The 25874-nt window shown below is 34.1% G+C and overlaps 1 protein-coding gene and 1 long non-coding RNA gene across 3 annotated transcripts in view; one reads left to right on the top strand and one right to left on the bottom strand.

Annotated features, from left to right (window-relative positions):
• Positions 1 to 12303, top strand: part of LOC149578556 (uncharacterized protein ycf23-like) — a 215891-nt gene extending 203588 nt beyond the window's left edge. The window contains exons 8-9 of the mRNA XM_089829810.1: positions 11640 to 11762; positions 11851 to 12303. Coding sequence (XP_089685936.1) covers positions 11640 to 11762; positions 11851 to 11994 — 267 coding nt within the window. The 3' untranslated portion in view covers positions 11995 to 12303. The remainder of the gene's footprint in view (positions 1 to 11639; positions 11763 to 11850) is intronic.
• The window catches only part of LOC149578557 (uncharacterized), a 113349-nt gene extending 99783 nt beyond the window's left edge, over positions 1 to 13566 (bottom strand). The window contains exon 1 of one of the 2 annotated variants that reach the window (XR_016364541.1): positions 12775 to 13566. This is a non-coding gene — a long non-coding RNA (uncharacterized LOC149578557). The remainder of the gene's footprint in view (positions 1 to 12774) is intronic. The other variant, XR_016364542.1, reaches the window with a different exon arrangement.
• Positions 13567 to 25874: the final 12308 nt, after the last annotated feature.

Below are 25874 nucleotides of genomic sequence, written 5' to 3' on the forward strand. Positions count from 1 at the left end.
AACTTTATAAAATTGCACATTTCAACTTATAATATTGACTTTGCTTGCCCATTTAATTAAGCACTAGCCTCTATATTACTCTTGATTCATGATTCACACTCCGACAATTATTTCATATCTTTCCTTTGAAGAATTGATATATTCAATTGTTGCATTAATCCATAATTATTACTTTTTAAAACACTATCATATTCATATAATTATTCACTTTTATTTTCAATTCATAATTTAAGCAATTTTTGCATTTTCATGCAAGTTCAAAAGTTTTCTATAATTCTTTCCATTTGGGAAACTTTCGTTGCATTTGCATTCTAATCAATTTGCTTTAAGCATCTTGGTTCTAAATGGATGTCTAGGATCAGGTGCACCCACCTTGGCCTTGCAAACCTAAAAGTGCTGGGAACTTGGATTATATTATTCAGTTCCGTCAAGTTGGCCATAACTAGTTGGATATCCCAGCATTGAGTTGGCAAGACTCATAGGATTTCAATCTGCGATTTTGGGAACCAACACATCCACAAAGTAAACATCATCAGTGTTAGTTTTTCCATTAAGTGTACTAGATCGTTTTCCTTTTATGTGACATGTTGCATTATTTCTAAATTTGTTCATATCTCTTGTCATATGATGGGAACAACCACTATCTAAATTCAATAAGACTTTTTCTTTTCAACTTGTGATACTAATTGTTTTTCCTCTCTTATTCCTTCTTTAACTTATTCTTTTTCAGAACTTTCTTAATAACAACATATCCAATTTTATCATCTTTCTCATTATCACTATCATTCAAAAAGTCTACCATTTAGAAATCAAATTGTCATCCTAATTGACATAAAATCAATCCTTAGGTACTCTTGACTTGTAAGGCTTCTTACGCTTAAACTTCTTTTCTCTCTTAGAACATTTAGAAGAATAATGACCAAGTTCATCACATGTTCAACACTTAAATTTTTGTTACCTTTAGGTTCTCTCTTCATAAGCAAGGCAAGTCCTCTTCTTGTCTTCTTCATCTCTTGTTTGGGTGCTACTAGCATAATCTTCACTTGTACTAGCACTTCTTGTTCTTGTTAACATAGGTCTGCCTCTTAGTGCACTAAAAGCTGTCTCCACTTTAAGGTCATTCTCCAATTTGTTTCATCCACATCTCAGATGTTTGCAAATCGCACAAAGGGTCTCTCTTGTCAAGTTAGGTGTGCAAGGGATAACGTGTTCAATCATTTGTGTTGTCTTCTTATAAGCTAGTGTCAAGGTCTTCAATATTTTTCAGACTTCATCTTCAGATTTCTCCTCTCCACAATTCTTTATTCTTGTGACAATATCTGATATTCTAGAAAAGTATCCTCTTACAGTTTCATCTTCCAACATCTTAGCATTTTGAAATAAACATATCCAACTTCTAGTCTAGCCTTCTTAGCATGTTTATCTCCTTCAAATGTAACTTGTAAAGCATTCCAAATCTCACTAGCAAGTCTAAAAGACTTTACCTCTCCATATTGGGTTTTAGGAAGAGCTAATAACAATGCTTTTCTAGCATGCATATTCTGCATAAGTAGATCTTTTTGCGTTTCCTCACATCCTTCAAGCTTGTCTTCTTCAATCACATCCTTCTTACTTTTTGTAATCAACCAAAATCTTGGACCCATGCATAGCGTTTCTTCATCTTTTCTTTCCAGCTGTCATAGTTAACTCCAAACTTTGCACTATCTTTCCTAAAATGTGCCATAGATCCCCTTAAGCGGTTAAGGTTTTCGTTCAAGAACCTAATGCTCTGATACCAATCGTTAGAAAGAAAAGTCCACCAAGATAACTAAGAGGGGGGAGGTGGGGTTGAATCAGTCGTGCAATTAAAAGAACTCTCAATATCTCTATTCATTTTGAAACATCTAAACAGTAGATGCAATAACCATAGAAAGATAACTATGCACAATAACACCATATTTGTTAACTAGGGAAACCCTTGATCAGAGGGAAAACCCTGGTGGGGATGGTACCCACAAAATGATGTACTAATATAAAAGTTCCTTGTAAGATGATAGACCCTGTTAGGGGTCAATGAAATACAATCAGAACATACAAGTCCTTGTTAGGAGTTGAAAGGAAGTCAGCGGAACCTTCCAAATAGCTTTTGTACTATTCCTTCCAAATAATACAATGTAGAACAAGTATCCAACCAACAACTTGTCTTACCAAATACAGTTCCTTTTTGGCTCACCGTGCCTCAATTGCACCTCATATACCAAGCTCACAATATATATTACATAAATATGCACATTGTTTACAAAATATCCACATTATATCTCAGTCTCAAGTTCGCATAACATGAAAATGATCTCACTAATGACTACAACCAAGAAAAACATCTTTCCTTTATACCAATTCCTAAAACAAATTATCGAGTCGGCCTTGAGGCTTTCCCAATTTACAATTATAATATAGGACCATCTTAAGATGTTACAATACATGTTACATTGCAATATTACATCTTTTATAGATTACAATGAATCTTTCAGCTCACAGTCTTCATAACTTTTCATATGATTAACATCTGATCATGCTAACTTAACCAAGTCATCTTCAACATGTCTTCAACCTCTGTCTTAGCTTGCTCAACCAGATTTCGTCTCTGTTAGGAGGTAAAATCCAAACAACAGTACTTTCTTTCTTGAAATGTTGTCTGAAAATTTCCTTCATCAAAATCTTCATAATATCCAACCTTCATATTTCTGTACACGCTCTTATTTTTAGCATCTAGATATACTCTAGAACATAATCCCAAGAGCGCATAAGCTGATCTTCAATCCTCGAACCACACGAAACCAATTTCTCTTTGTTGTTCTGCTAGTCTTCACAGAATAACCAATATGTTGACATCAATGACAAACTCTATCATAGATGCAACACATAAGCTCTGAATCATGTCTTCAACAATGCTCATATACTCCCCTATAGGAATACCATCAACATTCATGCTAGAATCAACATCTTCTTGTTCTTTAATGAATGCTTCTATTTGTGTAGGTGGCAGCCCCTTCTTATTTGGTCCCTCACACATTAATCCCTTTATCCCCAGGGCCCATAAAATGAAGTTTTACTCAATAGTAGGAGCTTCAATATTGTACATTGCAAAAATTACGTTTCCAAATAAACCTCCCACCTCCAAGACATTGAGAAAGTATTGTAGTGTATTTCCAAAGAGGAGAACCTTTATCAAATTAAAAATTTTGAGAGCCACTCACAAAGCTTTGGCTACTAATTGTTGCAATCTATAACAAAAACAGAGAAAAAAACAAACTTCTACAAAGACTTGAAAAAATTTGTAACTTTTCAAAAACTTGAAACAATTTATCAAAAAGTTAAAGGAAAATGGTTGAAATGCATACCTTAAACACTTACATCTGCTTTTGGAAAGGTATTTGCAACTTCACAAGTGATCTCCTTCCAATTCAATCATCTCACTTCAAACTTGCAAGATGGAGAGAGAAAATGTGAAATGAAATGGGTTTGTAGCCTCTTACTAGGGTGGTTTTAGGGTTAGGAGGAAAAAAAACAATAAAAAATGTATTTTAAGTTTTTGGGCTCACATTCCCTCTTTATGTCCACGGGTCCTTGGTGGTCCATGCAAGTGTTTGCGGGGTTCGCCTGGGTCTGGGATGGGTACCTCGGGTTCGCGTGTGGTTTGCATAGTGTCCGCGCTTGGACTTGTGGGTCCTTGCAGGTCTGTGGTGGTTCGAACCTGCACGAACCCATTGGTCCAAGTGTGAACCCTATGTGGACTGCATGTAGACCTAGTTGTGAACCTGGACTGAGTTTGCACTTGGACCTAGTTCGACTATCAAGGTGCCAACCTAGTAACTCATTCCTCATTTGTCGACTGACACACCCTCAAGACATCCATTCCATTATTTGCATAACCCATGAAATCCAAGACACTTTCATTCATACACCTTTGGAAAACATTATTTTTAGTACATTAGGCTTCTTACAGGTGATGAAAGTCAAATGTAAAGAAAGAATCTCGAAAAAAGGAGAAATTTCTTTGTTAATAGTTTGAAATATTTGAGTGATAATCAAATGGCCTTTCAAAATTATCTCAACAAGAAAGAAGCTTTTCTATAATTTTAAAGAAAAAGCTACTAGAGATACATTGATTGAACAAAGTTTGTTCAAAAAATATTCATTACTGACTAAACAAGAAGAGCTTTCATCAGGTTTATTTATGATTTAACACAACAAACACCAATTATATAAAAAGCACTTGCTTTCATGATCCACCTTACTATTGTGTGTGGTTCTTGCAATGACAAATGGTATACAGTCCCTTGTGAATAGGTTGAAGGAGATCGCACATTTGAATTGGAGCACTCAATAGTTAGATGGATGGAATACTTTATCCAAATGTACTTCAGATTTTCAAACACCACCATGCACACATTCTTGTTCCAGTTTCTGAAGATTTGCCTCTCTTTGCCAAAAACTAGGATATGCCCTTAAGTATTAGACGTTGAAAAATATGTATGTGAAATTGCATGTCTTAGTTCCAAATCTCTTTAGTATGCTTCAGCTTCTCTCAATCTCTTGTCTACCAGTTCCTTTACGACTTTTGTAAACTACCTACGTATTTTTCTCTTATAGCACTAAATGATTTTGGTAGTATTACATTTCCTAATATATTTACTTTTGATTTTTTTAAACTCCATTCTCTAGTTCTGTGTGTTGAAAAATATGTATGTGAAATTGCATGTCTTAGTTCCAAATCTCTTAAGTATGTTTTAGCTTCTCTCAATGCCTTGTCTACCAGTTCCTATACGACTTTTGTAAACTACCTACGTATTTTTCTCTCATGGCACTAAATGATTTTGGTAGTATTACATTTCCTAATATATTTACTTTTGATTTTTTAAAATTCCATTCTCTAGCTCTGTGTAATATTTGTACTGTCATGTCCCCTTCCTAGTGACATGATCAGCAGAAGGCATGGGTGAGATGGATTTATTTGTGTGAATATTGTTATAATACCACCTTTCACATGTCTATTCAGATGACACCTTTCTGAGCTTTATATGGGTATGATGCACCGAGCTTTATTGACTTTTTGATGGGTGATGTTCGGGTTCCACGTGCCGGGAGTTTGATTCAAGAAAGTAAGGACATTGTTGATGCTCTTTGGGATAACATAGCCAGGGCACAAAATCAGTATAAGCAGTATGCAGATCAAAAAAGGACAGAGAGGAGCTTTGAAGTTGGCGACATGGTTTACCTCATGCTTCAACCATTTCGACAATCTACTCTTAAAAAGAGTGGATCAGAGAAGCTTAAGCCTAGGTATTATGGGCCTTTCAGGATCACTAGGCGTATAGGGGAGTTGGCTTATGAGCTTGAGCTTCCAACAGATAGCAAAGTGTACAATGTATTCCATGTGTCGCACCTCAAAAAGGCGTTGGGACAGAATGTGGTACCTTCTGCGGTATTACCTCCCTTGGATGATGAAGGGAAATTGATCTTAGTGCCGGAATTCATTTTGGATCGTAGGGAAAAGCAGCTCCGCAGAAGGGTGATCAGAGAGTATTTGGTTAAATGGAAAGATCTACCAGTTGAAGATGCCACTTGGGAAAATGAAACAATTCTACAGCATCCAGCATTGAGATTGCTTGAGGACAAGCAATTTCAGGAAGGGCGGACTGTCATGTCCCCTTCCCAGTGACATGATTTCTACAGTAGATTTGCCTATCATTGACTCTCGTAGGCAAATGATTTTGGTAAGAGAGTCATCCTGTGCCAGTTGACTGCATATTGCTCTCGGAGTGTTATAATTGAGCCTATATCTAGTAAGTTGGGGCCTACATGTTTTAATTTTGAATTGAGATTGCACTTTTAATTTTATAAAGTTATTTAATTAATTTTATAAAGTTATGCATTAATAAAGTGCATTATAATAAGACTTTATAAAAAGATGTTTCTAGAAGCTCCTAGTGCCTTCTTAAAAAGATGAATAAATAGAGGGCGGTAGGCACCCATTTGGATAAGCAGTTTTGAGGATTCAACTTCTATTCTGGTTGGAGCAATTTGTAGTCATTTGATCTGCAAATTCTCATACTATCTTTGAGAACGAAAACTCCCATTGATAAGCAATTTTGAGGGTGTGGAATATCACCTGAATCATTGCAAACTGGAGGTGATATTCAGTCACTTCACCTGGGCAGAGATCTGTGGCCTAAGGCCAAATCTAGTGGTTTGTTGATCATTGGAGGATCAGTTAAAAAGGAATTGACTATTACAGAACTAGAGAAGAGGCACATTTGTGATCATAAATTTCCCATACTTGGTCTAATTTGCATGCGAATTGTTGCATGGTCTTCCTTGAACCCAAACGGCTCCGTCCACATCAAGTTTGGCATTGCGATGGAAGGTTTGAATTTATATTAAAATATCGCTTTAAGCCGGCAGTGTGAGCAGACTGTAGAAGGGCAGATCGGGGGCAGGTTGAAAAGTTTCAAATCCCTCCATTCTTCAGCAAGCACTCGAATTAGAGATTAGAGGAATGTGACCGTGTTGGAGAAGCGTCTTCATTGTTAATAGTTTCGGCGATTCCCTTCAGCATCCGCAACCATCTTCGTCACCTGCGTGGAGTCTGGAAAATCATTAAAAAATCGCAGGTCTGAATTGCCAAGGGTGTCTCATGTATTACAGGGGACGATATTAATTGTGGCAAGGATTTATAATCTGGGGCTCATTTTGACCCAGCCTGGACCAGCTTCAAGGGAGGAATTTGCCAATAGTACTTCATTTGAGGCTCGAATTTCAGGTTATATTTGATATTTATTTGGTTGTTAAAAATTATAGATGATTCACCTTAATCCTTGCAGTCCAGTTTGTGTTTGAACCAGACTTGTTATTCATTTCCATTGTTATTGGATATGAGAAGAACTTGCTATTCTGTAACAGACCAGTTCTTAAATTATTTTTTTCCCTGAATACTGTTGGTGCTATCATTATCCAGTTTATTTGTTACAGCTAGTTCATTGGGTGAATTGTTTGAAACATTACATTTACCTCATGTGTATGCCAAGTATTTGACAAATTTCCACAGTTCAGTTTGGTTCTTTAGAGGCCCTCATAGTAGGGTCATCACATGTACATAGTCTGGGAGATAAACATCTGCTTCTATGGTATCTTATGGACATCAAGTCACAATATTAGCTGTCAATACCTTTCCATGTAGCTAGGTGCTATGTTAACCTAAATTTCTTTTTATAATGCACCCCCATTGCTGACCTGAAGGTGATAGAAGGCCTATTTAAATGCATTACAGGATCTTACTTAATGAGCTCTACAAATTAGTAAATTGGCACTTGAAGTATATTAACAATATTAGCAGGTCCTAATTCTATTTGTGATGGCAGTCTTAGGCTTGTTTTAGCAATCAAAATATTCTTACAAGATGACTTCTGAAGCTAACCTAGCATTCTTAATGTTTATATATACATCTTTTATCTTTTTATATCCTTGAATTATCAATTTATGTCTTGATTTTATGATTTATTCAATTATATGTATGCACATACTTTCAACGTACAATGGGATAACTTTGTTATGCAAATGGTTGAGCTCTAGAGGTCTACAATTAAAGTATTATTCAAATATATAGTGCTTCTAGATTTGAGAAAAGTATGGTCAAGCACATTCGAGGATACACTATAGAGTAGCTCAAAATGAAAAGAATAATTGATTATTTGCTTCATCTCCTCTTAAAATTGGCATAAACAATTAAAGAAAAGCCAAGATCACTAATGCTTTTGAAGTGGACAAGATTGATCCAACATTAATGTAGATCCTTGAGATGCAGGAGTCATGTTTTGAACATGAGGATTAGGCAGGGATGGACTGATTCTTGTTACAAGAACAATATTATTCCTTCTTATCTTTGAATTCATGACTTGTTTCCCACTATAGCCCATAATTTATGGAATATAACGCTACATTATTTTGAACCTTAGTAGTATTCCTAATTGAGTATTTGATGCACATTTGACTATTTTCTACTTAATTTCATTGTATATCTCTAAGTTCATTTATTTTAGAATAAAACCAATCTGTGTTTTTGTACAATAATTTTATTTCATCCAATTTTTATTTGTCGAATGTTCACAGAATACCATGTCAAATCTTACACTTTGATGTCTTAGGTCATTCCTAAATGACCTGAAAATTGGGTCTTGGTACATTTGAGAGTTTGGTTGCTCTGCACTTCAGTTGAGGAGTTCGATCAAATATATTTCCATGTGGGAGAATTGCTTTTGTCAGGTTGTTAACTTGATACTGAAGAGATGTGTACAACTACAAGGTTGTTGAAGGCTTAGGGTGATCTAGAGCATCTTCAAAGAGATCAATTTTGTGAGCAACTTAAAAAATTGATGTGTTTCCTTTCATTGAGAACTCTGCCACTTCCCACAAATTTGGCTCTGTTGAACCCATCAACCACCTCAGTGAATGATTCTAGGACTGCCAAATTGGCAAAAATCCACTATTTGGATGGGGCAAGAACTTTAAGGATTTTTGTTGGTTCATTTCACCTTGGTAGTAGATTTTTATTTTCCTACTTCTTGGGAGGAACAAGCATTTACAAAAGGAATTTCCCAAGCTATCATGGGGGTTGGTACTCTTGTTTGCCTTAATGTTAGTGGTTTTATGCATTTCCCAAAGCTAAGCTTGAGCTCAGATTTATAGTTTGCTCTTGTCACTTTTTGAGGACTTGCCAAAGTTTGTATTCAGACTTTGTCCTTATCGATTGTACTTGATTGATTATGGTGAGTTAGAGAATGTTTTAGTTATCATCCAAAATGGAGCATTTCCCCTTTATGAATTTCTCTAGCCCAAACTTTGGTGTTCCTATTGTTGTCTAGTGCATATTGCTCCATTTTCATGCTTTACATTGCATTAATAATCAATGTTTTCTCTTATAGGAAGGTTGTTTGAGTAGCTGGTATGGTAGAATCCATAATTGGTGAGCAGTGTAAGAGTGTCTAAGGTGGTTTGCGACATAGATGTACTACTAGTAGAGTACTCTTTGAGTTGCAAAAACTGGCCGAGTATTCTGGTTTGGTGAGCTTTTATGACTTTTATTGGCAACAAAACCTTGCCAGTTTTTGACAAAAACTCTCAAACTTTTTTGCGAAAATTCAGCGATGTTTTGTTAAAAAATCAGTCGCAGTTTTATAATGACACTGAAAGGCAAAAAATGGCCCAATTTAATTTAATTTCTCATTTCCTTACTTGTATTTTGTTGAGAGGGGGAAAATAGTCTCCCAGCCACTTGCAAATTATTTTCTATCGATTTGAAGTGGATATGAGGTGGTTTTTGAGGAGGATGACATCAATGATTTAGAGAGGCAGGCTATGGAAGAGGAAGGTGGATTTGGTTTCACACTGGATGACACTGAGTTGAATGAGTAGTCATTGCTTGTGTCAATAGAAGATAGAGGCATAGCTATATCAAGGATGGAGGACGAGCCACAGACCGAGTTAAACATACTGAGCAAAGAGGCATAGTCATGCCCAGTCCAGACTTCTAGGACTAGACCCTCTAGTTTACCTCTTCCTAAATTTTTACTACAGCTGGGAAGAGAAATATCTAATTGTTATGATGTTTTACTTTTAGTTTTACATAAATTATTTACTATTTTTCTTCTAGTCATTAGCAGTCCTCATGAGAATGCAATTTCACACCCACTTTGTATTTTAAATATATCTAGACTAAGCTTGTTTCTTTTGCGTTCTCATTTATTGACTTGTTGGATGCATCTTCTCATTGAATTTTGCAAAAATATGCATTTCTAATTAAATTTAAGCAATTTTTAAAGTTCCTGAGCTTTTTACCAAAAACAGGTCGAGTTTTTCTTGAATTGTTTTTAACCTTGGCGTGTTTTGGCTTCGGCGAGTCTTCCAACTATGGTTTACAGATCAGTTAGTCCAACGTCATATGAATTTGATATCGATTGTGTGGGAAAAAGATCATTTGCATCCCATTTATCTTTTGGTAGCTAAATAATGGCCCAGTGCTATTGGACCACGTCTACTTCCAGCAAGTCCATGCTTAAAATTATAGCACTAGATGCACCATCTATATCTGAACCTTGGACCATTGCTATGGCCAGAACTCAACTTACAACTAAATCACCTTCACATCCCTATTTCAAAACATTGATAGTTTTAACAATGGTGGACTTTGGAAGGAGATGCCAATATAGTTATACAATAATTCAATGTTACCTCGACGCGGGGGTGCGGCAGGACATCGGGACGAGTTTCGGGTGCATGAAAAAAATGGCCTCAATTTGGGGACGGCAGGGGTGTGGCGGCGGGGGAGCGGGTGGGGAGGGGGTTGCATAGTATATATATACGACTGAAAATGCTAATTATGAAATGATACTTCAATATATTATATAACATTAACATACCAAATATAGTTGAATACAATGAATAGAGAAAATTGAAATACAATTCCCAAACCATAAATATTTAATAAGTTCAAACTAGAAACTTGAAACTTCATAACCATTATTGATGACCATTTAACAAATTAACTTAGTTCAAGATGCAAGATTCAAAATTCCTTGTCCAAATATGATTCTATGAATATCATATATCATAAAGATGCTCATGATGACAATGAGCCAAATAGCATGAAACAGTGAAATAATAATAATGTATCATAGCCATATCAAAGTGAGTACAATCAACAAAATGACAAAATTTCAATAATGAGAATGGGATCACAGTCTATTGGTCTTATTAAACCTTCAAATAGACCACATGGGACCCACACTCAATTAGGGTTAGCATGCCTGAAAAAAAAAAACAAAAAAAATGCAAAAACACTTTCTATTTTTGACTTTTTTCGGCCATCTTCTCAAAGCACCCGGGAAGCACCCTGCGAGCACCCGGGAAGCACCCGACCACCGCATCCCACCCAAGTGCTCGACGGGTGCGGCGGCTGAAAATCTCCTAGCGGGGGTACTTAGGTGCGTGATGCACCCGCACCGGGTGCTTTTTGACCCGGGTGCGTGCACCCAAGTAATACTGCCATAATCCTTAGGTATAATCCTTTGGAATAGATGTGCAAACCAAAAATGCTTTCTAATTCTACCAAAATTACTTTTATCCACTCTAAACTTTGTGCTTGAAAGCCATTATATTTTGCATGAAACTCACATAACAAGCTGCATGTCAGAAGTCATTTGCTTTAGCTTCTCTCTTTCCACCAATACACACACATAGACCATGTAATTTGGAACTCACTAAGATCACTTTCATTATTTCCATTGATTGTATGTTAATTACTGGAATCGGTTGGACCTGCCAAAAATGCTTTCCAACTTAATGAGAAAGAGTTGTATTACTCCAGAATTTTGTTTCTGTAAATGACGAGTTTAACATAAGCCATTATATTTATATAAAAGTCACAGAACAAGCTGCATGTCAGAAGTCATTTACTTTAGCTTCTCTCTATCCACCAATCCACACATACTCACACGATGTGTAATTCGGAACTTGCTAAAGTCACTTTCAATGTTTTCACTCATAGTATTTTAATAACAGTTTTTGGTAGTTGACATGTATCCTATATGTTTATTCATTTTTAGGCTGTCCCAACATTAGCTGCAGCTTATTCCATATCAAGGGCTGTCAGAATTCCAGTTATGTGTGCATCTGGATTGAGTTCAGTAACAGCGCCAATGGCCATTGCAACAGGGGCAGCGGGTGTTGTAAGTGCTTAATTGTTGATTCCAAGTTCATTTGCTCTGTCAGCATTTACATTTGATAAACTCTAATTGTATTTCTCATTATATGCAGGGAATTGGTTCAGCAGTGAATAAACTGAACAATCAAGTTGCAATGATTGCAGAAGTTAGAAGTATTGCAAATGCTTTGGGCTTGTCTTCTCATGCCTTTAATGCCAGTTTTCCTTCTGGTAGTCAAAAAAGTGTATGCCTATGATGCTCTAAGTCCATCTCTATCAATCTAAAAGATTGGTCCAGCAACTGTCTATGCTTTTTCAAGGCACGTGTTTCCAATTAATACCATGCATGTAGAGGTCTTCTCTATAAAAGCAAAGAGTTTGGTCGTCCTATATTTCAGACTTGCTCAGTCTGTCAGATAGAGGCATTCTTGCTGGTTTTACTTGTTCAAGTTATGTGACCTCTCTAGAATTTCTTAAAATTTCGAGCTTTGTGCTCACTACAACATTCAAAGATAACCTCCATGTAAATAGTTAATATATGAAATACAGTTCTTTAATTTATTTTCTACAGCCTTACAAAAGTTCAACCTCTTAAATATTATGAAATTATATGGTGTCCTTACTGTGATGTGTTTGAATGGTTTTGCTAGCCATTACAAGAAAAGTATCCTCAGTTCTATGATTAATTGTACGAGACAAAGCAGCTAATTTATTAGGATTCTCTTTTTTGAAAACACGGTTTCAATATTTAAGAGCACATTAGAATACTATGAACATTGACAATTAGCATTCAAATGACGATAGAATCAATTAGAATCCAATCAATCCAAGTAAATTTATAACCTAAAGAGTTACAACAAGATTACATTAAGTTTAAGGGATATATGGGTATAAGGATGCATTGAGTGTGTTTTGTGGACCTATGGAGAAATCCTCCAAATTTCTTTGAAATATCCCAAGGAAAATAATGACAAAAGAAAGAAAATTCCACAAGTCTTTAAGCAATAAATATGCACCGAACGGAGTAGACTGAGTACCAGCAATTTGTAGTCTGAAAACATTTGCATCTCTTTCTACAAATGATGTTATTTGGAGCTGTACAAAGATCTCGATATGACTTGGAGTAAAGGAAGCTCACTTGCTTATGGATGGAACCTGTCGGTCCTTGATGACCTCTATTGTGGATGTATTGACTTTCTTACGTATATCAGATAAGTAGAATGATAGGAGCCTTCATGACAATATCGTCTTCACTTGTTAGATGACCCCGTGTGAATTGTGAGCTGCTACTGATTAGTATCGGGACCTGAACCGAGTCACTTTATCTTGCTTATCACGACTTTCTCTAAACTGATGCTTCCTTAATAATATAGTGAGGGCTGATCTCCGAGGATTTACTTACGTTTTGATTTTCACAGTTTTGAAGATGAGCACTTGAGATCCTGTGATGATAAAGAAGGAAATCAGGTGACTCCTTCAACACCTGACCCAGACTGTGAAAAGTGCCATGATAGGTGTTTGCTGGTTGCCCTTAACAATTGTTATGATCACAACACCCAAAGGGTGATCGAGAAGCGTAAGATTTTAAACTGCTCAACCTAGCTAAGCCCAAGAGCACGCAATGTCCCACAATGACAACTAAACTCTTGGAAGGAAACGCAATATCCCACAATGACAACTAAACGCTTGGAACGAAAGTCCCACTATTACACATCCATACCTTTCGGTGGCCTACTTAGCTTGGGAGAACTGATAAACTGCAATTCCCTAATTTACTCTCTCCGATATTCTGATTGATAACAAGGTAAGACACATACATATGTATAAACAATTTATAATATATCCATCACAGACATACATATATATAAACAATTTACAATATATCCATCACAGACATACATATATCCAAACAATTTATAATATATCCATCACATACATACATACACACAATCTTATTGACATTATCTCAAGTATATTTAATCTTTATATTCCTTTTATTAGTCCCTGCCTATGATAGGCAGGAAACTAATGTTTTCAGTTCTGGTACTACAATTAATTTATATCACTAAAATTACAGAATATCTAAAGTTCAAAGTCAATTTATTTTTTAATTAATTTTCAACCAATAATTTCTAATTTATGTCTAGTCGATAGCATTTTTGCCCAAGGGTAAAAATAAATTTTTAGTGTAAAAATTAGGAAAATTCAAGCTTTGGAAATCTCGAGAAGAGTTTAAATACATAGCAGTGCTGCAGGACGAAGCCATTTGCCCAATTTCTTGACAAAATCCATGGAAAATGGAACAAATCCTGAGAGATCATTGTTACTCAGCTTCATCTTGTAAACTTGAGCAAGCTACAAAACTATGCTAGAATGAAGTCATAGAGTCTGACAGTTTGTTATTGTTGAGGGCAAGATAGTTAAGCTCATTCATGGAACCAATGGACTCTGGTATCTTCTAGTCCCATCGAAGAAAGCACCAAGCTTCTCAAACTTTAACCCCAAAAAAACCACACGTCTCCACTGAGTGGGCTCCGGCTCAGATGAAGATTCGCTAAATTTGGTGTTTTGGCAAAAAAATGAGGGCACACCGCTTGAGAGCTTATTATGGCTCAAATCCATAAAATTGAGTATTTTAGCTAAGCTAAACCAGGAGAAATGGTGTCATTGAGATGGTTAAAGATCATATCAAGCTTAGCCAGAGATCCAAGCCTAGAAATCTATAATGACAGGCCTCCTTGAAGTTTATAATGACTGGGATCTAAAATTACTAGCTCACTTAAGAGCGGTGGAAAATTTAAGAACAAACATTAACTCATAATGCATACTTAAGTCCTAATTCCTTACCTTTCTCTTAATTACTTACCTTAAGAAAGGAGGTAGATTTATTGCGCTAAGGGTGTATGAAGCAATCTATAAGTGGGTTCCCTCAAGACTATTACCCATCTTGGGACCTACCTATCATGTGACCGAATTTACTCTATCTTTCCCTTCACAAACTCCCTATCCTCTTAACAAGGATTAACCAATGAACAAGAAATACACCAAGTCAATAATGTTATCTTATATATTATAAATCTATATGTTTATATATAACATAATGCACACACGCATGCACACATCTCAATATTATATAATAGACCATATCAGGGATCTTCACCCTTAATAGAAATTAAATATAATATTATGTAATTAATATCAATTTATTGATTGCTTGCCGACATCTCCTATGACCATGTTATAAATAACAATTATTTATAATGTTTTTTAGATCTTTTTCATATCATTTGGGTCAACCTATTTATTTAATCCTCTATTCTCTTTATGCGTTGTCCCATTTGATCCATTTCATTATTACTTCTTATATTCCTTTCTCTACATTTGTTTGATTAGTGATCCATATATATAATGATCTATGATTCATCCATGATCAGTTGACTGAATTTGATCTCCTTTTATATCTTGTAATACCAAGGGATCACTGATATTCCAAAAGACATCTCATTATTCTCACCACCTTTCACAGTGGTTGCTAATTGTACCTCTATAATACTAATTGATCAGACTTTATCAGGGTCCAAATTTGATATGATTTAGGACTTATAAGATTATGACTTAATCCTAACAATCAGATTTAATTTCCTGATCCAGGCAGTAAATGCGTGGCTATGTTCCTTTAATTGTTGAAATGACAGAGAAGAAGATTAAAGAACTGATATAGAGGAATTCTAACCAATTACGTGCATTTAATTAATGCTTTAACTGAAGCAAATTAACATAACTAAAAAATGCATAAAAAGAACATCAGATAACAACTGACAGAAAGAGAGATGAGAAAAGAGGCACAACAGGATTTGATCTTAGAGTTCGCCCTGTCAGGACTATGTCTCCGGGTCCAGCTCCAACTGGTGGACCGATTCGATTAACTCCAAATCAAGTACAAAGTGTTACAGATTCAACCCCTTGTAGAACAACATCACATTGCTCCGTTGTTTGGGACTGAAAACTTGTCCTCCAAATTTTCTCTCTCCTCCTCAACAATATTTGCCCTTCTAGTTTCAAAGTAATTCCTCACCAAATTCCCATCAACTCTATGTCTATCAAATTCTCTATCAATTTTCATCTTTTGAAAATGACCTACCCCTAAAATGGCCTATAACAAATTATTTTAATAATAGGCTTTAAAACAAAATTAGCCCTTGTTTAACCCCTTTGCCATTTTATAAGTTTGGCATTACATGACTTTGAGGTTAATAACATTTTAAAAAAAAACCAAAAAAACCAATTTTAAATAGGCATCGGCAGTTTAAAATAACTTAAATAGCATTTCACACACATATATGTTAAAATACTAACATGGCGTAGCGCCCATGTAACCTTTTTTTAGCCGCTAGGTCGGGGGTTCAAATCCGGCCGCTAGCTTTTTAACCAAAATAGGCGGCGATACCCTTTAAATAACGAATACCACATTTATATATTAAATATGATCAAATTTTAGGCCCTCGGTGGTTGGGGGTTTGACTCTCACCGGGTTCAAAACCATCGCTTGCCATGTCAACGTGAAGACTTGGAACTATTCACTGCTATGTCTGCCACATCGATGTTCCACTGGATGCCATGTAGACGACAAACTTGAATGCCACGTCAGCTTTTGAGGTGCCATGTGGGCTTCCTGCCATACACATGGCACCAATTTTTTTGCCTCGTACAATGCCACATGTCAATCATTGATTGGCCAAAATACATTTTTGCCACATCATCATGCTGACATCATCAATCCTCTTTGGTCAACTGAACTTTGACTAGGCATAACTTTCGTGTACGAGCTCTGATTTTGACGAAACGAACATTTCTCGAAAGCTCTCGACGAGACTTTCATTTTGATGCTGACTTTGACCAATTTTGGAGAGTTCAAAATTTTGCCTTTCTAACGGCCTTTGACCAAGGTTTGACCAACCTTTGACTAGCCATATCTCGAGCATATGGAGTCCTTTTTCGCCCGTTCGAGTTGTGTTGGATTCAAAATTTTGAGGACTTCAATTTAATGCTGATTGTTGGAGTTTTGAAGATACTTCAATTTTTAGGGAAAATATCCTCAAGATCAAAATTGCTTTGTATCCTTATTGTATCAACAACATGCCACATCATTGATTATGTTAGTGTTTGTCCCTAACGATGGTCATATATTAATCACACTTATCATCGTGATATTTCATAATAAGTTGATTCTTCATGAATCATTATTATAAATCAAAAATAGCGTATAATAATTATAATAATCTAAAATTAGTTTTATAAACCATGGGTCCTAATTTAAACTATTCATCATAATCACAAAAGTCCTAATCTAAAAGGCAATTCAATTCTACCATTTATCTTATAATCAAATTGCATAATTGTCAAAATCATTTGATTCTTAAACACCAACATCATCTGGCCTTTTAAATTAACTAAATGTCAGAGCACATTTATTAAATTGAACCTATTTTCCATTTACACAAGAAAAAAATCATTTGAAATAAAAATCTAAAATTGAGAAAGAGGAAAATAATTGAGAAAAACAAAGCAAACAAAATCAAAGATGACAAAAACAAGGAGAAAAATAGTTAACTAGAGTGTGCATAAATTAGAAAAAGAGATGAAGTTGTCAACTTGAGCATGAAGATTAGATAAATCTATTTTATCTTTGTTATCTCCTAAAATCACTTCAAAAACATGAATTAACTTAGCTTCCACCTCCTTAAAGAAATAGTTCACTCAACATGCATGCTTTAAACTCATTTTAACTTAGTTTTGGATTAATATTAACCATTCATCTTAACCATTCTTGACTATTGATTCTACCTCATTTTTCTATAAAATTGGGGACCCTCTTATCATTTCTCATATGTGCAATTGGAGAGTAATGTTATGCTGATTCTACTCTTGAGCTATTGTGCATCAATCAATCAATCAATTAAGCTTAGATTTGCATATCACGTTTTATCTTAGAATCATGTTTATTTCAAAATCATGCATTGATTAGCTTAATTTTCTTATCGTTTCATCTTATTTGCATTTAAAAATCCAAAAAATAAATTAATGTGTATTTCATTCAAATCCTCTATATCATTGTTGGCTATAGTTGTCACTAACTCAAAAAATCTAAAGAGTACCATACTCACACTGATTAGGAGGTCATAGATAGGTACAAATTTGAACATATAGTAATCGTCACACTTCCATATTTCACTCACAATGAAATATAGTTGATTTTATATTATATTGTGTTACCAATTAATCATGTCCTCATATTATCATTGCTTCTACGAGTTTCTAGCTATTTGGTAAATTTCAATTGAATCCTACATTTGCCCATTGATTTTGTGATATTATGCATTTTGTCATTCTATAAACAAAGAATAAATTTCGAGGGTATTATGATTTGATAAGATTACCGCTAACATTGACCCTAGTCTACTTTCTATTTTCTAACGATTTTCAAGAACCTAACAAGTTCTTGGAGGTCACTTGTCAAGATGCTTGAAAAGACTTTTGATGCATCGGTTTTGTAGGTTTCCTAAGAGATACAAATCAATATTGTGTCCTCTTATTTCTTTCATTTCCTAGGCATCTCAAATAGGCCCATTATCATATTTGATTTGGTGTCAGGGGAGTATGCTCTTGTCTGTATAGATAATTAGAGACCTAGAAGTATCAGATTAACCATATAAGAATGAACCAATTAATGAATGTAATATATTATTGACATTCTTTAGAGAAGTGTAAAGGTAGAAGAGTATGTTCTTGTCTATACAAATAATAAAAAATCCATACCTTGGAAACTTTTTTGTCATTTCATATTTGTACCACTTAGTGAGCCTATCGTTGAAGGAAACATTTCATGAGAATGACTCAAGTGGGAGAAAATGGACCTAGCCATTCCAACCCACTATAATCAATGCTTCCATTTGAGATTAAAGTCTTAGAGGACGTAGTTATATCTATTGTGATTACTTCGATGTGTGTAGGGCCTTGCAACCTTAATCTTGTTTACAGGACTAACTCATCCTAGTAGTCATAGGGCACTCTTTCATGTCTTAATCTTGTTTATGGGACTATGACATAATATAATTCTACACATGTAAGGTTGAGAGGCCTCAATCCTACGTGTAGGACTACAATATATAAGTTCTTGTAGGGCTAAGAGGCCTTAATCCTTCTTGTAGGACTACAAGGGATAGTTACAAATGAAAGCCCAAAAACCTTAAGATAGAGGCCTACCCGGATCACCTCTAAACATATTCCTAATCTTTGTGTAAGGAGGTGGAAGAATCTCTACTAAAGACACTCACCATAAATATACTCTTGAGCATTTAGAGGTGGCCAATATGGTATTGGAATTCACTGTGAGTCCCCTTTGTATACTACTCGAGTACCTTCTAGGGAGTGACACAAGTTTGTGAGCTGACTGGATAAATTAATTGTGGGCAAAGGTTCTTAATGCTAAGTCATTTCCTTAGGTAGAAAGTATTTATCTATCTTTGTTGTTTTATACCACATGGAAATACTTGGACTCAAAAAGGCTATCAGAACACACTTTTTAATGTTGTTTATCTCATGTCAAAATCATACCTCACTATTGCTTGTATCTTGCAAGGTTTCTTTGCCCCTTGTGAGATTGTTTGAGACTACTTTTTGTGTCACTTTATGCTTGTATTAAGGTAAACTTAGCATAGTCACTATCTTCTTTAATTTAATAAACTAGTTTGGACTCTATAAATGAATTGATCAACCTAAAATAGTCAAAATTTGTCAAAATTCAAGTCAAAACTATATTCTACAAACTATCAACTGCACCTTATTTCTAGTTCATATGAAAAATAATCTCAAAACCTGTTGGTTGCTATTATTCATCTAGGAACCTTAGAATCGTCATCTAAGAACCTTAATACTATTGTACAAGCATATGCCAAAATACTATCAAATTTTCAAGTTCTCTATCAACAACTTACATTTTATCATAGGGTGCCTACATATTGTCTTTTGGTTCATATATTTTGTTGTATGAGATAGTGTTTTTTCATACAATTATGTTAAAAAATTTAATTTTAGAGAGCATTTTTATCCCAATCTACAATCTTTCAGACTTGTAATCATCCTTGATCAACCCTATGATCAATACACATCCAATAGTAAACATGTATCTATGTTTGCTAGCTTATACACTCGGTTTTCATGGCCTTAGTCCTAACTTGTGAATGAAATTATCTCATATCTATTTAATCAACATCAAACAATCTTTATTAATCTTATTATTTGAACTTGTACCATGAGTGTCACCATCATAGGCTATTTAGCCATCACTTTGACATCTCGTATCTAGTTTAGCATAATACGAGCTTTATCAAATAGTAAACTTTAATCCAACTAGCTTTGAGATAAAAGAGCTTACAAATCCTAGATTTGATCCTCAAACTTTAACATTATCAATTACCAATCCCAAAACTTATTAAATGCATGTTCATACTAGAACCACCTATAAAAACTCTGAAGAGATGTAGAAAAAGAAAACATCCTGAAATGCTCTTGATCTAAACTACTTATCTAGTCAAGAATCTTGATCACCTATGAGATGACCTTATACACAAAGAACTTTGTTCCATAACTATAGAAGATAACTAAACCCTCTTTTTCAAGAACAAATAGAACATTCAAGTTCAATGTTTGATCAACCATCATCACCTAAACATCTTTTTGTCCTCAATTAGAACTCTAGTGTTAATCAATAAAACACTTTTGAAAACATGTCTAATCAAAGACATGAAAATGAGAGCTCTAGATTCTTGTCTAGGGATCATAACACTACCAACAATCATAGTTCATCTAGTGATTTTGAACCTAACCAAGAAGATATTGACAATGATAGAAATAACAAAGATTTCCATAAAGTGACGTGGATCCTCATGAAAGAGAAGAAAGAGAAATACTTCATTGACCTTAATAAAGGAGCTAACTTGTCTATTGATTTTAATGTTGAAACTATCATTACTAAAGAGGAAGAGGCACCTCTATGACTTGTTACTAAATAACTACAAGATTTGCAAACTCAAATGCAAGAAATGAAAAAATAAAAATATAAACCAACTATGAAATACTCTCTTGACACAATCTATCTATTTCCTTTTGATAGGAATTTGTGTATGCCTCCATTTCCTTCCAGAGTTGAGATTCCTAAATTTGACAACTTGTATACTAACAAATTTGATCCTAAAGATAATATAGGAGAGTTATGTTCTCTTTGTATGGAATTTATGCATGAAAATACTTATATGGTGCATCTCTTCTCATGAAGTCTTTATGGTCAAGAAATCAAATGGTTCTTGAAGCTACATACTGGAATCAAAACTTTTGACAAACTAATATAGTTGTTTGTACAACAATACAATCAACATACAACATCTTGTCACAATGTTAGGTCTTTGCAATACCAAATAGAAAATAGGGAGTCATTCCTCACTTTCCTTCATAGGTGAAGGAAGGCCTTTTCTCGATATCCATAATAGATACTTGAATCTAAAATTGTGGACATTTTTATCAATAGTCTAATTCCTAAATTGAACTTCAAGATACAATTGTAAGGACCACTTGTATTTGATAAGATGGTGGAAATTTATCTTAGAATTGAAGATATACTTATAAAAAAGGGTGAAATCTCTCTCTACAAATAAACTAAGAACATATCCAACTCCAACAAAGATAAGAACAAGTATTGGAACAAGAACAAAGACATTGTTAATGATGGAGTAGTTGATACCGCTAGTCCTAAACTAAAACCATATGTCTTCAATATAACTAGTAGTCTTCAATCCACCAAAGATATTGAAAATGTGACACAAACTCCTAAGAAATCTAGAAACTACTTCAAAGATAAACCATGGGTACCTAAACCTAAATGTGATTTTACTCCTATGTGAGAATCTCTTGAGTCATGTTTCAAGACTCTTTTGAATAATTAAATCATCACATTGCCTGACAATTCAAGACCTTATGAACTTGAAGTTAAACCTAAATGGTGGAATGATGATGATTATTGCAACTACTATCAAAACAAAGGTCACAAAACTAATAACAACATGATAATCAAACATGTTATTCAATATCTTATTAATCATGGTGACATCATTGGTAATAGACAACATACTAATTCTGATCACAAACCATTAGAATAACCCTTCCATATTTATGAAAAATGGAGAATCTTCATCGTCTAAACCTAAGGAAAGTGGTAAAGTCAAATACACTTACTTAAATGATGATAATGTCATTAAAATGCTTGAACCATCTTAATCTGAACATTGGAATGTGATCATCATTCAGAAGAGAAACACAAAGTGTAACTATGCAAATATTGTGACTCGATCTCAAGAAAAGATTACTTTTAAGGGAGTTGGAACTTCATATGTGAATAAACCCACATCTATAATTAAATAACCAACTACAAATTCTTCAAAACTCTTGACATCTAAATAATTGGTATAATCAAATTCTACTAGCCAAAATATTGTGGAATATTTACAATAAACCAATGCTCAAATTATGATATTTGAGCTACTCAAAATTTTATCTACTCAGAAAATTCTTGGACAAGGCCCTCATAACTACAAACATGCCTAAAAAATTATACTTGGATCAATTTCAATCTATGGTAGGTCACATAACCTTGTCTCATTACTTGTCCTTTCTAAAGAAGACAATAACTCATTGAGTCACCCGTAATAAACCTTCACATATTGAATTCATGATCCATAGATGATGGAATTGACTTGAACATTTGTAATTTTAGTTTTATTGCACAACTAAGATTTTTTGCACATGTTATTTATCCTAGAAAGATAATAACAATCAAATATTATGATGAAGAATAAAGATCCTCTAAGGGTCTAGTGGGATTGTTGATCAAGGTAGGACATGTGTAATGTGATGTAATATGTTAAGTTCTTGATCTTCCTCTGCTTTATAAAATTTTTCTAGGAAGACAATGGATTCATGAAATACAAGCTATATCATCTACATATTGTCAATCTGTAAAATTTCCCTATAATTGAGTTGAGATTACTATTCTTGTTAAGACTAGCTATGCTTGTAACACCTTAAAATAGTCGACTGAGCTCTTTGTTCCTCAAAACAAGGAAGCCTCTAAACAATAGTCAAATGGAAACTTTGCATCTACGATGAAAGACTTTGAGAAAAAATTTAAAATCAAGGATTAAGGAATGGGAGAATATAAGATGTAAGATGTACTTTCATTGACATATCTTCCCCCATCTCCTTGCTATTATCAAAAACCTCTTGAAGACATGATACCATCTAATCTAAAATCTAATGTTATTCATGGTGGTTCTTTTATCCAATCAACTACATTTATTTTAGATAAGATTGAAGATAAAGTTGTTCTTGCATGGCTCTATAGAGGAGAGATGAGGATAGAGAAGTAAAACATTATGATATTTTTGATGAAAAATATGACAAAGGATATGAGATAATGCAACATATGGGTTATAAAGGGAAAGATCTTGTAGGGGAAAATGAAAAAGGCATTGTTGAACCAAATCATGTATTCAAAGACCCCAAAGATAGAATTTGTCTAGGCTTTAAAACAACAACATTCCATCATAAGGGAAACAAGAGTACAACTAGTCATGATAATGCATCTATCTAGGATGATGATGGTTTTGAAGATGGAGATGTCTTTCTTAAACTATCCAACCAAAAATCTCCCATTTCCTTAAAGAAAATAGAGAACATGTCCACAAGTAAATGCAACTAAAGAGGAAAGTTAATTTGTAGAAGAGGCTAAAATATCACATCTAACATAGGACAAGTTTTTACACATATAGAAAACAAATCTTGAGTACCAAGGTGAAATATATAGATTAGGATACTTTGAAAGACAAAAACCAATTTCACAAGAAGAGTCTAATTAATAGAAAGTAGCAAATCAATCTAAAGAACAAAACAATGAAAATAATCAAGAACATGGATCTTATCAAGAAGTTGAACAACCTCAAGAGGAAAATAATAATGAAGGAGAAGGAAAATGGGTATCCATGATTGCAACAAAATATCTCAGGTGGTCTATTGATAACTAAATAGATTCTCGTGAATATGAATGGGATTCACTATCAGAAGAAATTAATGACAAAGATATAGATACTGTACATAGCTATGTATACCAAATTGAAGTAGGTGAAAGGTTTGGTAGTAGGTTTAACAATTTAGGTTTGAAAAAAATTAATGTAGACTTTGATAATGATGCTAGGATACTTAATGGTCTAAACATACTTTCACAATATATTAATCTAGAACTCAACTTGTTGGTACAATATTTTGATGATCTTACAATGAATGCTATTGAACCTATTGCAACTTTAACCCTTATCCATCCATAACTTATTGAATGGACTAAAAAGGACCAATCTCTTGACATCCCCACTTTTCCTAACGACTAAATTTTATCTTATTATCTTAATGCTACCAAAATTGTAACATATTCAAGCAGTGAATCTATGAGCCTAACAAAAGAGGCTATCAAGTGTCTTAGTTAAAAAAATAAAATGAAAAGAAAACAGTGTTCTAGTGGAAAAAATCATATTGTTGTAGTATCAAAATTTAAAAACAACAAAAAAGACATATCTGACGATGAAAACCTCCCCAAGGTGTACATAGATGAGATAATTAATGTTTTTCCAAGTCAATTTTAGAAGTGATGACCAATTCTTATTGAACCAACACTACCTATAAATCTAGGAATAGAAGAAAATTTTCATATAATTGATATAACTCAATCATCATCTACAAAGAATACAAATATTTTACTAAATTATTCAAAGAGAAAAAGATTAAATTTTGATGAACTTATTCTAATATGTCAGGTCTAGATCTTGTTCTCATTATCCATCATCTCTCTATTTATCCTAGTGTAAAAATTATTCAATTGAAGCTATGCAGGATGCATCCTTATATCACACTATTGATCAAAGATGAAATGGAAAAGTTTCAAAAATTAGGATTTTTGAGTGACTGACTATGCAAAGTGGATGTGTAACATTGTATTGATTTCTAAATCAGACAAATTAATTTGTGTATGTACAGATTTTAGAGACTTAAATAAAGCATGTTCTAAAGATGAATTTTTATTGCCTTGTATTTATATCATAGTGGACATGAATACTAGGTATGAAATGTATTCTCTGATGGATAGTTTTAAGGTTATAGTTAGATTAAAATTGTACCTAAGGATCAATAGAAGACAATTTTTACATGTTCTTAGGGAACATTCTACTAAAATGTTATGACCTTTGATTTGAAGAATGAAGAAGTTACTTATGAACACTCAATAGCAATGATATTCCAAGACATGACATAAGAACATAGAAGACTATGTAGACTATTCCTTAGAAAAATCTATGAAAACAGCCACAGATCTAGTAAATCTTGGCTTAATCCTAGATAGAATGGAATAATTTCAACTAAGATTAAATCTTAAGAAATGTGCATTCAAGTTTACATTGAGAAATTTTTTGGGGCACATTGTTTTAGTTAAAGACATTAAATTTGATCCAAGAAGATAAAGGCTATGATGGACACACAACCTCCATAGGACATAAGTCAAATGAGAGGGTTATAGGGAAAACTATAGTCCATTAGATGGTTTATTTCTCAGTCAGCAGATAAAGCTCAACCATTCACATAGATTCTACACAAAGGAGTAACCTACAAATAGAATGAAGAATGTGATAAGATCCTAAAATGGATAAAGAATTATCTTGTGAATCCACCTATTTAGATGCCTCCTATTTAAGGTAAACCTTTAATACTTTATATAACAACTACAACTAAATCATTAAGAGAAATCCTAGCTCAACATGATGAAAACAAGAAAGAACAAGCTTTATATTGCATAAACATAACAATGGTATCCTATCAAATGAACTACACTTTCATTGAAAAGGTTTTCTTAGAAATGGTCTTTGTTTCATAGAAATTGAGACATACATAACTTCTCACTCCATAAAATTGGTTGCTAAGATAGACCTTCTGAAATACCTTACAAAGCAAAGAAACATTAGTAGGACAATTAGCAAAATTGGTTATA

The sequence above is a fragment of the Cupressus sempervirens genome, chromosome 1, assembly GCF_028749045.1.
Source record: "Cupressus sempervirens isolate cs-2001-9-10 chromosome 1, ASM2874904v1, whole genome shotgun sequence".
NCBI lineage: Eukaryota > Viridiplantae > Streptophyta > Pinopsida > Cupressales > Cupressaceae > Cupressus > Cupressus sempervirens.